The sequence below is a fragment of the Chiloscyllium plagiosum genome, chromosome 11 (genome assembly GCF_004010195.1).
Source record: "Chiloscyllium plagiosum isolate BGI_BamShark_2017 chromosome 11, ASM401019v2, whole genome shotgun sequence".
Taxonomy (NCBI): domain Eukaryota; kingdom Metazoa; phylum Chordata; class Chondrichthyes; order Orectolobiformes; family Hemiscylliidae; genus Chiloscyllium; species Chiloscyllium plagiosum.
The window spans coordinates 68131760-68144981 of NC_057720.1; the positions used below are offsets into that span (position 1 = coordinate 68131760).

Here is a 13222-nt window from a genome sequence, read left to right on the forward strand (position 1 = left end):
TTGCATCAGAAATTGGCTAACTGAAAGAAGACACAGAGTGGTGGTTAATGGGAAATAGTCATCCTGGAGTTCAGTTACTAGTGGGGTACTGCAAGGATCGGTTTTGGGTCCACTGTTGTTTGTCACTTTTATAAATAACCTGGGTGAGGGCATAGAAGGATGGGTTAGTAAATTTGTAGATGCCATTAAGGTTGCTAGAGTTGTGGATAGTGATGAAGAATGTTGTAGGTTACAGAGACATGAATAAACTGCAGAGCTGAGCTGAGAGGTGGCAAATGGAGCTTAATGCGGAAAAGTGTGAGGTGATTCACTTTGGAAGGAGTAACAGGAATGCAAAGTAGTTGGCTAATGGTAAGATTCTTGGTAGTGTAGATGAGCAGAGATCTCAGTGTCCACTTACATAGATTCTTGAAAGTTGCCACCCAGGTTGATAGGGTTGTCAAGGAGGTAAATGGTGTGTTAGCTTTTATTGGTAGAAAGATTGCGTTTCGGAACCATGAGACCACGCTGCAGCTGTACAAAACTCTGGTGCAGCCACATTTGGAATATTGCTTACAATTCTGGTCACTGCAATATAAGAAGGATGTGGAAGCTTTGGAAAGGGTTCAGAAGAGATGTACTAGAATGTTGCCTGGTATGGAGGAAAGGTCTTATGAGGAAAGGCTGAGGGACTTGAGGCTATTTTTGTTAGAGAGAAGTTTGAGAGATGACTTAATGGAGACATACAAGATAATCAGAGGGTCAGATGGATTGGAAAGTGAGAGCCTTTTTTCTCTGATGGCGATGGCTAGTACAAGGGGATATAACTTTAAATTGAGGGGTGATAGATATAGGACAGATGTCGGAGGTAGTTTCTTTACTCAGAGAGTAGTAGGGGTGTGGAATGCACTGCCTGCAACAATAGTAGACTCGCCAACTTTAAGGGCAGTTAAATGGTCATTGGATAGGCATATGGACGAGAATGGAATAGTGTAGGTTAGATAGGCTTCAGATTGGTTCCACAGGTTGGCGCAACAACGAGGGCTGAAGGGTCTGTACTGCACTGTAATGTTCTATGTTCTAAATCTATGCTGACTATGCCAAATCAGATCATTATTATGCAAGTGTTCATTTATCACAGCCTTTATAATATATTCTAACACTTTTCCTCCTCCTAACGTAAGGCTAATAATCTGGAGTTCTCTGTTTTATTGCTGCTTTCTTAAGTAGTGGGGTTACAGTTGTTATTTTCAAATCCACAGGAATCATTCCAGAATCTATAGAATTTTAGAAGATACTGACCAATGCATCAGCTATGTCCAAAGCCACTTCCTTCAGCACTGTAGGATATAGAATGTCAGGTCCCAGGGACTTATCAATTAATTAACCTCATTAATCCCTCCAGTACAATCATCATACTAATTTCTTTCAACTCTTCATTCTTTATAGCCATTGAGACTTGTAATTCTGGTAAGTTTGTTGTATTTTCTTTGGTGAATACAGACATGTAATAATTTCGCATTCTCTGTCATTTCTCTATTCCCCATTATAAATTCTTCTGACTGCCTATAATGGACCCACATATGACTTAGGCAAACCTTTTTGTTTCTATAGAAGAGTTTACTATCTTTTTGTTGCAAGATAGGATATGAATTCAATCTCCCATATCAGTTTCTTGTCCACTTTTGCTGTATTCTAAAAACCTTCCAGTCTTCAGATATTCTAGACTTTCTGGCAATTCTCCAATCTTCTGGCAACACTTGAGTTGAAGGAAGATTGGAAGATTATTGTCAGTGCCTCTGCAATTTGCACATCATTTCCAAGGATAGCCTTAGGTGCATCTCATCCACTCTTGGTGCTTTATCAACTTTAATTGTTGACAGCTTATCCAATAGCTGATAGTTATAAATTTCAAACACTTCTGAGACTGATGCAAAGTATTTACTTAATGCCTCTGCCATACCTCTTGCTTCTGAATGTAAATGCCCTTTTTAGTCTCTAATTAGCCCTACTCCTCATTTTACCACCCATTTATTATTGAAGTGCTTTATAGAAAACTTTGGGAATTCATATTGTTAGATACCAGTCTTTACTCAGAATTAATCCTTACTTGTCTTATTTGCTTTTCATGTCCTGTATTTGAGACAATTGAGAGCCTTCAGTATTCAGCTTGGCTCTCAATTGTATTTTCTATCTGACACTGATATGACCACACCTTTACATCCAGGGGCCTATGGATTTGTTTACTCCACTGATTGCTTTTGTGGGAATAATCTTAATTGTGCCCAAAACATCTCCTTTTTGAAGATAGCCCATTGTTCAGCAACTGTTTTTCTCTCTAACCTTCAGTTGCTGTCTATGCAACACATCTGTATTTTCTCCAGTTTGTTGTTATTTTTCACTATCATCCTGAATCTTACAAAAAATTGATCACTGTTCCCTAAATGACCCTCCCCCAACTGTCTCTTGATCTAAACGGCCCACCTCATTCCTAAGAACCAGGTGTAACAGTGCTTCCTTTCTAGTTGGACTGGACACATCCTGCTGTAGGAAATTATCTTAAACACAATCTAGCAACGCCTGCCCTTGCTGCACCTGACCATCATCCCCATTCCATAAAATGTATAAAATCCCCTGTTATAATTACTCTATGATGATTGCATCTCATTTCCTTTCAGATTTGTTTCTCTACATTCCCTCCCCACCAGTGAGTGGTCTTGAACCATGGAATTACACCCCTTTTTAAAAAAAATTTCTTAGCTCAACCCAAATCCATTCTGTCCTCCACCTCTTCTTGTATGCCATGAGATGTCCCAACCGATAGCTTTTATTTTAAACTATGTGGCTGTGAAAGGGTATTCTACTGACTTGGTAGAATCTCTACCGCTAGCCCAGAAGTCTGGGCATGTTGGTGTGGAAAATGATGACATGCGGTATTCAGTTTGATTTTAAATTTATGATTGTATTTGGGCGGCCACAACTGAGTTGAAAATGGGTTAATGTTTGGGCCCAAACATTTGGGGAGAGTTACACCCGTACAAATTGTTTTCTGAGCAGCAAGTTCTGCAATTCATTTTCTCAACCCGCCTCTCCCGGCCAATCTCCTTTTGAATTCAAATATCCCTCCTTCTGGGGATGGTGAGTGGCTCACAGCTGCGGTGCCCTGACTCTGCCGCTGGTTCAGTGCAGTCACCACTCCCCCTCACAGCATCGGGGACATGAGCTTGTCCCAGCGAAAACAAAGGGAGAGACAGGTCAGTGCTTACCCTGGGACTCGCTGAAGCGAAAATGGGAAGCTGCAGCTTCGGGGAGGCTGAGCGACTGAAGAAACCCAGCAGTTTGGAGGCAATGCGTTTAGCCCGGAGCTGGTGCGGTCACCTATCCCAGGGATGGGCTCCGCCTGGAGGGGGCAGCGAGCTGCACAGGAGCCGGAGCCTGTCCCACAGGAGCAAAGAGAAGAGGCGAGAGAAAGCCGAGCGGCTGAGCCAGAGGCAGCGCCCGAACGCCGACCCCAACAGCAGCAGCAGCAGCAGCTCCGCCACGAACCTGTATGTACCCCGAGCCGCCAGGACATTCTCGGCTGAGGAGGCGCGGGCTGCCATTCGGCCCGTCTTAGAAGCCAGGCTGAAAGATGCAAAGTACGAGCCGCACGGCTCGGCTCTGGCAGTAGTGGAGCTGGCCGAGTGTGTGAAGAAGGCGGTGAAAGCCCTGGGCTACGAGAGATACAAGATCATCTGCTACTTGGCCCTGGGGGCGACCACATCCTCAGGTCTGTGCTGTTCCAGCAGAGCGGTGTGGAGTCCTACTGTGGACACGTACGCAGAAGTGTGCTTCCAGAACGACTCGCTGTTCGCTCTCTGCCTGGTATTCGCAGTCTATCACGAATAACATCCAAAGCTGCCACACGGGATCGCCCTCGGTAGAGCCACTCTTCACCGTAATTTTTTGAAAGATTTTCTCAGCGTCTGTTTACTTTGTTATAACCTCTGGTGTGAAATGTAACCGCAGGGAATGTGTGTTAAGGGACAGAAATTTCCGCGTCTCCTCAACTTGAAGGCGCTCTTGTCATTCACCCTGAACTGGGTTTGCTCTCACAGGAGATTTTTGTTTTGTTTCAAAAAGCCGACACTTCTGCACTTTGGAATACAAACCAGGAAAACTTTCTGTTTGTCTTTTAAAGCAAATAATGTTTTTGCATTTTGCCTTTAATAAATCAGTTGCTGTTATAATGTCCATCATCGGTGGATTTGTCTCATTCCATTTGTTTTCCCGTTTTGTAAATTAGCCGCTTTGACACAAGTATTTACCAGCTCTATTTGCAACGTTAATTATTTAATTTGTTTACCGATATTTTAACTGACGTTATCGGGGCTTGTAAATGGAAAAGAAAATTGGGTCAAAGGGAAATTGTAATTTTTTTTACAGTTTTTTCTTCAACTTAAAAGGAAATCAGTTCATGATTGTGTGTGTGTTTTTTTACAGGGTTTTCAAAATAAAGTGCGGTATAACCGACAGGCTCCATTTCATTTGATTAATTCTCTCTGCGTCTTCGGCGAGATGCCGTTGTCTGTCTGCCCACAAGCCACGGAGCATGTTGGCAGTAACAAATCCTTTAACGTTCTTCCTCATAACCCCTTACCATTTAAAAGACAAAATACATTCCTTTCAAAGTAATGATTTGATTGTACTCCGGTTGACATAGTTTTTAAAACGGGGTTGTTTGTAGAAGCCACTCACTATCAAACAAGAAACTAGAGGTGTAAACATTTTGGGATATATTTAAAAGCATGGGAACAGATTTGCATATCACTGAGCCGTGCTGTACAGCGTAGATAGGAGGGCCAGTATGTCAGCAATGTTGCAAATGTGGCTGAGTATCAGCAGTCAGTCAGCGGACAGGGGCAGGTCAACCTGAGGGCAGTGCAGAGGATGGGGGCATGCCCCTCATGTCTTTTTTAGGCTCAGCTCACCAGCAGAGAATTGGGTTTGAGTCTCATGTTGGTTGCCTTCAATTTAGATCTTCATGGGGTGGCACGGTGGCTCAGTGGTTAACAGCTCAGTGTTATCTTACAGCGCCAGGGACTGGGTTCAATTCCAGCCTCAGGCAACTGTCTATGTGGAGTTTGCATATTGTCCCCTTGTCTGCTTGGGTTTCCTCCTACAGTCCAAAATCAATAGAATCCCTACGGTATGGGAACAGGCCATCTGGCCTCAAGTCCACACTGACCCTCCGAAGAGAAACCCACCCAACCCCCCCTATTACTCTACATGTACCCCTGACTAATGCACCTAATCTACGCATCCCTGAACACTATGGGTAATTTAGCATAGCCAATTCACCCAACCTGCACATCTTTGGATTGTGGAAGGAAACTGGAACAAGTTAGGTGAATTGGCCATGCTAAATTGCCCATAGAGTTCAGGGATATCGAGATTAGGTGTGTTAGTCAGGGGTAAATGTAGAGTAATAGGTTAGAGGAATTACTCGGGGTTGGTATGGACTTGTTGGGCCAAATTGCCTGTTTCCACACTTTAGGGAATCTATGAATTAAAAAAATCTTTCTCCTCTCTCCTTAAAAATATGACCCCTAGTTTTGAACTCCCCTACCCTACGTAAAGGACCTTTGTCATTCACCTTATTAATGCCTCTCATGACTTTATAAACGTCAATAAGGTCACCCCTCAATCTCCTATTCTGCAGTGAAAAAGGTCCCAGCCTTTCCTGTCTAATTTTATATCTCAAACCATCCATACCTGGCAATGTTCTGGTAATTTTTTTCTGAACCTTCTCCAGTTTAGTAATATTCTTCCTATAACAGGGCGACCAGAACTGCACACAGTCTGATGCATGTCAGTTGACACTGTAAATATCTTGAGTTAGAAACCCGTCTTGAGTAGGTGCTCAGAATGTAGAGCATTAAATTGATCACCTGTTCCACACAGAACCATCCATTCAGTTTCATTGAGAGCGAGCACTGGAAGGGAATGCCAGATACTGCATTGTAAAGGTAGCTGCTGTTTGTACTGCCAGCAGAGATGCATTTTCCACATAGATCTTCTTTCTTGATACATAAATTACAAATGTGTTAGCATGAATCCCATTCTTCTGCTAAAAACCTATCAATTAATGGCCTTGCTCATGTCCCCACTCCAAATTCAAATTGTTCCCCTACTTCTTTAACACCTCTCCCTTCTATAACAATACTGCTCGAAAATCTCTGAGCAAACATTATTATAGCTCACGTTGTAGTTCTTTCCACTCACCTGTTCAATTAATTTTTTTAATTCCACCATCCTTGCCCGGGTGTTCACTTGTAAGGAGTATCTCCTCCCACACACATCGTTCCTCTGACTCACGTTCCCTTCCTTCTCATGAATATATAATATTCTTCGCATCACTCATGAGGTTGCGTTCTCCTGCCCGCAATTGTCAACGTCTCCTCAATAAATTACTTCATTTCTCCGGCTTTCTTTTCCTGTTCATTTGACCTTTCTATTTGCCTGATACAGGTGGCCCTCTTGTACCGGAGTATTGTGCTGGACTTCGCTGAATGATACAGGCCCCAGAACCCCATCTCATGGTGTTTGTACTGGTTCTACTCTGATCTAGTCCATGGCTGTTTTTGCCACAGGAGTTTGCCATTTTCTTCCACGCCATTTTGGTTACGTTATCGACGTCACGACCAACTCGTTAAAGTAAATCTCCATCGTCCTAGAGGACCAGGAAGCTGCTCTCTCACCTACCATGAATTTTCTTTTATTTCAACAATATTCTTTATTCATAAAAGCATCTTTATATACATAGTCACTAAAGCAGTTCTGTTCTGTGCAGTAACATATGGAGAAACAATGGAGTTGGACTGTATCCAACAAAACATTTCTTCCTTGTACAAGACTATAATCACTTAAATTTGAGGTGTTGGGGACCCGATAATTGAACACCCCCCCCAACCCATTTAACTTTGGCAGAAAGACTTTAGATGGTGGTATTTTCCCACTGCACCTTAGCAACAGCTGTGCCCCAAGCTCTAGTGCATCCCTTAGCACATAGTCCTGGACCTTGGGATGTGCTAGTCTGCACATTCAGTGTGTCCCCCGGGGAACAACCTGTAGAGCACAGAGTCCTTCTTCATGAAGCTGTTCAGGACGAGCCTCGACAAAAATCACTGCAGCTTTCTTCAGACTTCCTTTGCAAAGGCACATACCAGGGAGTGTATGACAGTCCATTACCCAGTTCCACTTTGAGGGTAGCTTGTGGTACCGTCAAAGCTTCTCACCGTCATGATATACCAAAGCACACCTCACATGACTGATCAGTCGGCAACAGAGCGCAAATTATTTTTCAATTGTAGTCTCCTGACACCAGTCAACTTAGAATCATAGAGATATATAGCGGGAAACAAAGCCTTAGGTCCAACCCATCCGTGCTGACCGGATATCCCAACCCAATCTAGTCCCACCTGCCAGCACCCCTCCAAACGTCTTTTAAATGTTACGATTGTACCAGCCTCCACCAACTTCTGCCTTGTAAAATCATTATAAAGACATCTAAAAGTTAAAACAAAAAGACCCATTTACGAACGTAGGGCTTTGGATTTCTTCATGACATCTGGTGAACATCTCAAGAAATGCCTCATTAAGCGCTTTGGGGCGGGGTGCAGAAACGGGTTTCTCATTTCTAGTTCTGGTGGAGGCTTTTGTCTGGAGTATACAAACGGGGCGGCTGTGCGGAAAATGGACCTTAAACACTTGGGTGAAACGTTAGAACAGGCCGCAAAACAAAAGCAGTCACTGTGTCTCACCTCCCGGGTTGAAAAGGTCTCTTTATTAAGTCACTGGTTAAATTTAGACTAAGCGTCGCATTTCTCCTCGGGGTCACAACCTAGAGCTGTTCCATTGAAGATCAGACAGGTTCTTCTGGCGGGTTGGGTCAGAGTTAGCCCCGAAATGTTGTGGGGTTAGAGTAGAGGCGTCTCCCAGTCCCGGCTGCGGGTGGTTCCTGCTGCCTACCCCGGGGTTTGTATCAGTCTCTGTGGCCTAAGGAGGTAGATCTGGGGCTATTTCCCTGAAACCATGAGGGCGGTGTCGGTGTGTGGCGGCTCGGTTTGCACAGTGAGAGCACTTTGGGAAGAAAGGATTCAAAAACTGAAGGAAGAACGAGAGAAAGAGAGCGAGCGGTCGAAACGGAAGGCGCCCACTGGGTTAACGATGGTGTGGCAGAACCGAATAAATCTGGCCAGGCTCAAAGAGAAAGTGGTTACCGAAGAGGGGAGAGTTGTGCTGAGGATTGAGAAGGAGGAATGGAAGGTCAGTAAACTTGCGACCAAAGTGATCCCCAGGGACGGGGGGAGAAAAGGGAAAGGAGGGTCACTGCTGGGAAGTGCCTGCTGTTTAAACAGTACAGACAGGTTGGGCCGAATGGCCTGTTCCACTGCTTCTAATATTCTAATAATTGCGAAGAGTGGACACAAAGCTTTTTCACCTCGAAAGAAGGAGGTAGTGGTGCTGGCGGGATGGAATGTCACTGGGCTAGTCATCCAAGGCCCCTGAGTAAAGTTCAATAGGTTTATATCCCGCTGTGGCGGATGGTGAAATTTGACCTCCCTTAATAAAGCTGTTCTGTTGATCATATTAAAATTCTGTTGGGGAAAGGAAATCTGCTGTCCTCCTGCCACCCTTACCTCGTCTGGCCCACATGTAGCTCCAGACCCACAGCATTGTGCTGGACCCAATGGGGTTTTTTTTTCCGTAACACAGTGACGATTAAAATTATAACAAATTGAGTTTCATGATTGGTCAGTGCCAGGAACAAACACTTTATCGAGTCAGTACTCTGTGCTGTAGTCTCCACACCAGTCAGGGCAGTAAGGTGATGATTGGACGGAGACATGCCTATGGATGGAGTCAGGTTCTAATGTCTGATACCAGATGCGCATTACTAATGTCAACAGCACAGATGTCTTGTTGCATTTGCGGTAGGAGGAGATAAACCAAAACAATCCAGCATGATAATGATACCCTGATGAAACAATCACTGAATATAGTGTAAAGTTAGGAATGTGCTCAGTCTACTTCAGGTTGCCGTTTATATATATTTGAGCAGCCGATGATGATGTTATCTCATGGTATAATTTTGTAGCAAATCCCTGCTACCTCACAAAGGCAACAACTTGATCAATCTTTGACAAAGGGTCAGTTAGACTCGAAACGTCAGCTCTTTTCTCTAGTTACAGATGCTGCTAGACCTGCTGAGATTTTCCAGCATTTTCTCTTTTGGTTTCAGATTCCAGCATCCGCAGTAATTTGCTTTTAACTTGACCAATCCTTGTTTTGAATTTAATCATTTACTAACAGGATACTGCTATCGAGCTAGGAAGATGATCTGCCTATCACACAATGAATAATGTGATAGATTATTTTCAGTGCAAATATGATGCCAGGCATATAGGGTGTACATCCCAATGATTTGTGGACTGCATCAAACAATGGCATTCCTCTGATTGGGCAGCATGTTGACCATGCTTACAAAACTCAAAACGTAGTGTACAAGATATGCTTCTGTTATTGGACAACATTTTATTAATTCTAACTGTGTTAAGAATTGTACCAGAAACCAATTTAAAATTATTCAATTTGGCTCACAAGATGATTAATTTACATATGTTGGTATGTATATATATCCACACATACTTCTTTGTAGCCAAAAGGAATGCATCTAGACATTGCACTTTTTTCCTGGAGGAAAGAACAATTGAGACAATCCCTTGTTTTGAATTTTATCAGTGAATTAAGATTGACAGTTAACAGTTCCTGAGGAGTCTTCATGTTAACTGTAGTGCAACTAGTTAGCATTCTCTTCTCGTGTTGTATAAATGGTTGTTTCCTTTTTAATATTTACCATGTTTCAGTCTTGATGACTGCAGGATGAACAGCTTTGATTTTATGTCTCATTTTAATGAATATTCAAGTTTTGTACTGCAAATTAACCATTTGAAGTTTCTCTACCGAAAAACTTAGTGACTGGAATTATAATCTCACTTTCATTACCCTCCCCAAACAAAGCTCATGCCATCACTAAAATTCCTGAAAATCATGGTTTTGCTAAATGGCAGCTGTCAAACAAGCACAGGAGGAAACCTTAGCTGTTTTTCCAATGGTGTTCAATCCATTAGGCCAGATTTTGTGAGCTTTTAAATGTCAATATATCACTGTCTATCCTCATTACGCTTCTAAATCTGATCACAAGTTCAGGATGTTCTACAACTGCAGATTAACATAGAAATTCTGAAATTGAGGTATGCTTCACCAGCATCCCCACCAGTCAGTGATTTTGGAAATCAGTTGCTGTGGTGTGATCTTTCTGTTATCATATCACCATTAGAATCCCTTTTGCAAAAGATTAAACTGAGCCTAACTGGCTCAGATCGCATTGACAGGGAGTGGGTGCTACTGACTGTGATTTAAATTACATGCTTGCTTGTTTTATGTTGGAGTCTTTGGCTCTTCTGGCCCTGGCTCCAGCTTGAATCCACCCATGAACAGTGCGAGGAGGTTAAAGGCTTAGTGCAACTACATTAAAACCATGTCTCCTGATTAACCATAAACTGAAGCCAGAGATCTTGTTGTCTGTCATTATTCATTGACTTGCAGAGTTTGAAGTGGACCTGTCACACTGGGTAGGATTGAGCCTCACCACCATCAATATTACCACCAGGCCCACTAAAGAGCACCCCCTCCACCACCCACACACCCCATTCTCCACCCATGAAATGCTTTCCCAGGATCCACTGGACAGGAACCGAAGATTCAGGTTGGGAAAGTGAAAGTGGTTTCAGCATTATCACAGGGGTATGCTCAGTAGTGTTGGGAGAAGGGGATCTGAGCTGTTGATTGGGAGGGGAGTCTGAGTTAATGGTGGGGGGCAGGGTCTGAGCTGTGTCAGTGAGGCAGGGGAGATATGTGTGGGAGAATTGATCTACCTCTGTAAGGGAGGCGGTTGGGTCTGAGCTGTATTGGTGGGAGTGGGTGGGATTAGCTGACCACTATTTTTTGAATTTACCTCAGTGTATCCATTGCATAAATACAATAAAAAATAGTCAAACTGCTGGCTGGACAGAAATTATAAAATGAATCTGAGTTTGTCTTCCATGCTGAGATGTTCACTTTTGAAAGACAGAATGGCACCGCGATTTTCAATGATCACATTCACATCAAAAACCACAAATTACGGTGCACCTGAAGGGGCTTCTGAGATATCTCTGTTAATAGTTTCATTGAAGCACTTTGTATGTATTTTAATCCACTGTTCAGACACATTATGAGAGATTTCCAACTTCTTGACCCAAATGCAAAGACAGCACAAGGTGCCCTCTAGGAAATTTTGTAGATACTTTGAAATCAACCAGTTCACAGAAGTTATGACACACCACTGGTGTAGGTGGGACTTTAATCCAGGCCTCCTGGCTCAGAAGTAGGGTCACTACCACTGCACCACAAGGGTCTTGTGGGACATTTTCTAAAGCAGCAGGGACCCATATTTCACCAATTTGAACCGATTACCTACAATGAGTGCTGCAAGTACCAGTGATTAATTGAGAATATTGAATGATTTTGGCAACCTTAAATAACAAGAGATATCATTTTGAATTTGGATAAAGACCCACTTGCAATTATTCCTAATCGCATTGAATTTCCATGGTGAAATGCAGCATTCACCAATTGGGATCAAAGAAGTCACACCAATTGTGATTATTTATTCTCCTGCCTTTCTGGAAAGCTGTCAAAAAGAATTCAATGGCAAAGCGCTCCACATTAAAGTTTTGACTTGGAGGTTCTGGTGTTGGACTGGGGTGAACAAAATTAAAAATCACACAACACCAGGTTATAATCCAGCAGGTTTATTTGGAAGCACTAGCTTTCGTTCCTTCATCAAATGAAGTGCAGGAGCAGCGCTCAAAAAGCTTGGCATTTCAAATAAACCTGTTGGACTGTAAGCTGGTGTCATGTGACTTCTGACTTTGTCCAACTCAGTCCAACGCTGGCATCTCCACATCCAAGAAGAAACAGAGTTAACATTTTGATTCCAACTTGACATATTCAGAATCAAACAAGTCAAACCAGACTTAAAATGTTAACTCTGTTTTTCTGAATTTCTGCAGCATTGTGTGTTTATTAAACTCTCATTCAAATCCAAATATGTGCCATGTACTTTCATATTGAGATTGTAGATCTTTAACAGTGGTAGTTAAAGTGCTGTTTGGAATTAATTAAAAATAAATCCTCATTCCAACAGGTAGTATCATACCATGACCAATTACATTTCTTTCTTTGTGTCAATAAATTAAATTTTAAACTTCTAAAAAAAAGTTCTGTGTAACTGCAATGCAAGATTGTGCAGGTATTTGGGACAGTGTTTTCTACACTTGCAATAGAATTGCAGGTATAAAATGGGAGATGTGTATTTGCATAAGACCTTTCACAACATCAGACATCATGAAGTGCTTTACAGCCCATTAACAACTTTTGACAATGTAGTCATGACACCTGTTCTGAGTTATTTTGCCAATTTACAAACGAGGTTCCCATATAGTAAAAAAAGTATGATGTTCCATGTCCTAAACTGCTTAAAATATACCACCTTTTCATTTTTGTATATGTCTGTGTGATCTTAGCTGCATTCCTTAGCAGTTTAAAGTTTCTTCAGTCTTTTGTCATATTTCAGAGTCTTAATACTGTACTTACAATAAGCCTGTAGCTCTTCTTTGTCTAAAGCTTATGGAAGTAGTGATTTGTTGGAGTTAGGAGTAAAATGCAACGAATGACCCCCTAATAGTTAGAGGGAGATTGAGAAACAAACTTGTAAGGAGTTCTCAGCTATCTGTAAGAATAATAGGGTGGTTATGGTAGGGGATTTTAACTTTCCAAACATAGACTGGGACTGACATAGTGTTAAGGGTTTAGATGGAGAGGAATTTGTGAAGTGTGTACAAGCTAATTTTCTGATTCAGTATGTGAATGTACCTACTAGAGAAAGTGCAAAACTTGGTAAAAACAATGACTGCAGATGCCCGAAACCAGATTCTGGATTAGTGGTGCTGGAAGAGCACAGCAGTTCAGGCAGCATCCGAGGAGCAGTAACATCGACGTTTCGGGCAAAAGCCCTTCATCAGGAATACAGGCAGAGAGCCTGAAACGTGGAGAGATAAGTGAGAGGAGGGTGGGGTTGGGGAGAAAGTAGCATAGA

The 13222-nt window shown here is 42.5% G+C and overlaps 2 protein-coding genes across 3 annotated transcripts in view; both read left to right on the plus strand.

Annotated features, from left to right (window-relative positions):
* Nucleotides 1-1001: 1001 nt before the first annotated feature.
* On the plus strand, nt 1002-3930 carry LOC122554531 (dynein light chain Tctex-type protein 2B). Its single transcript, XM_043699693.1, has one exon. It carries the CDS (start codon nt 3268-3270, stop codon nt 3865-3867), a length of 600 nt encoding a protein of 199 aa, XP_043555628.1. The 5' UTR covers nt 1002-3267; the 3' UTR covers nt 3868-3930.
* A 3504-nt stretch (nt 3931-7434) lies between these two features.
* The window catches only part of lrrc39 (leucine rich repeat containing 39), a 38513-nt gene continuing 32725 nt past the window's right edge, over nt 7435-13222 (plus strand). The window contains exon 1 of one of the 2 annotated variants that reach the window (XM_043699692.1): nt 7435-8286. In XM_043699692.1, coding sequence (XP_043555627.1) covers nt 8053-8286 — 234 coding nt within the window. In that variant the 5' untranslated portion in view covers nt 7435-8052. The remainder of the gene's footprint in view (nt 8287-13222) is intronic. The other variant, XM_043699691.1, reaches the window with a different exon arrangement.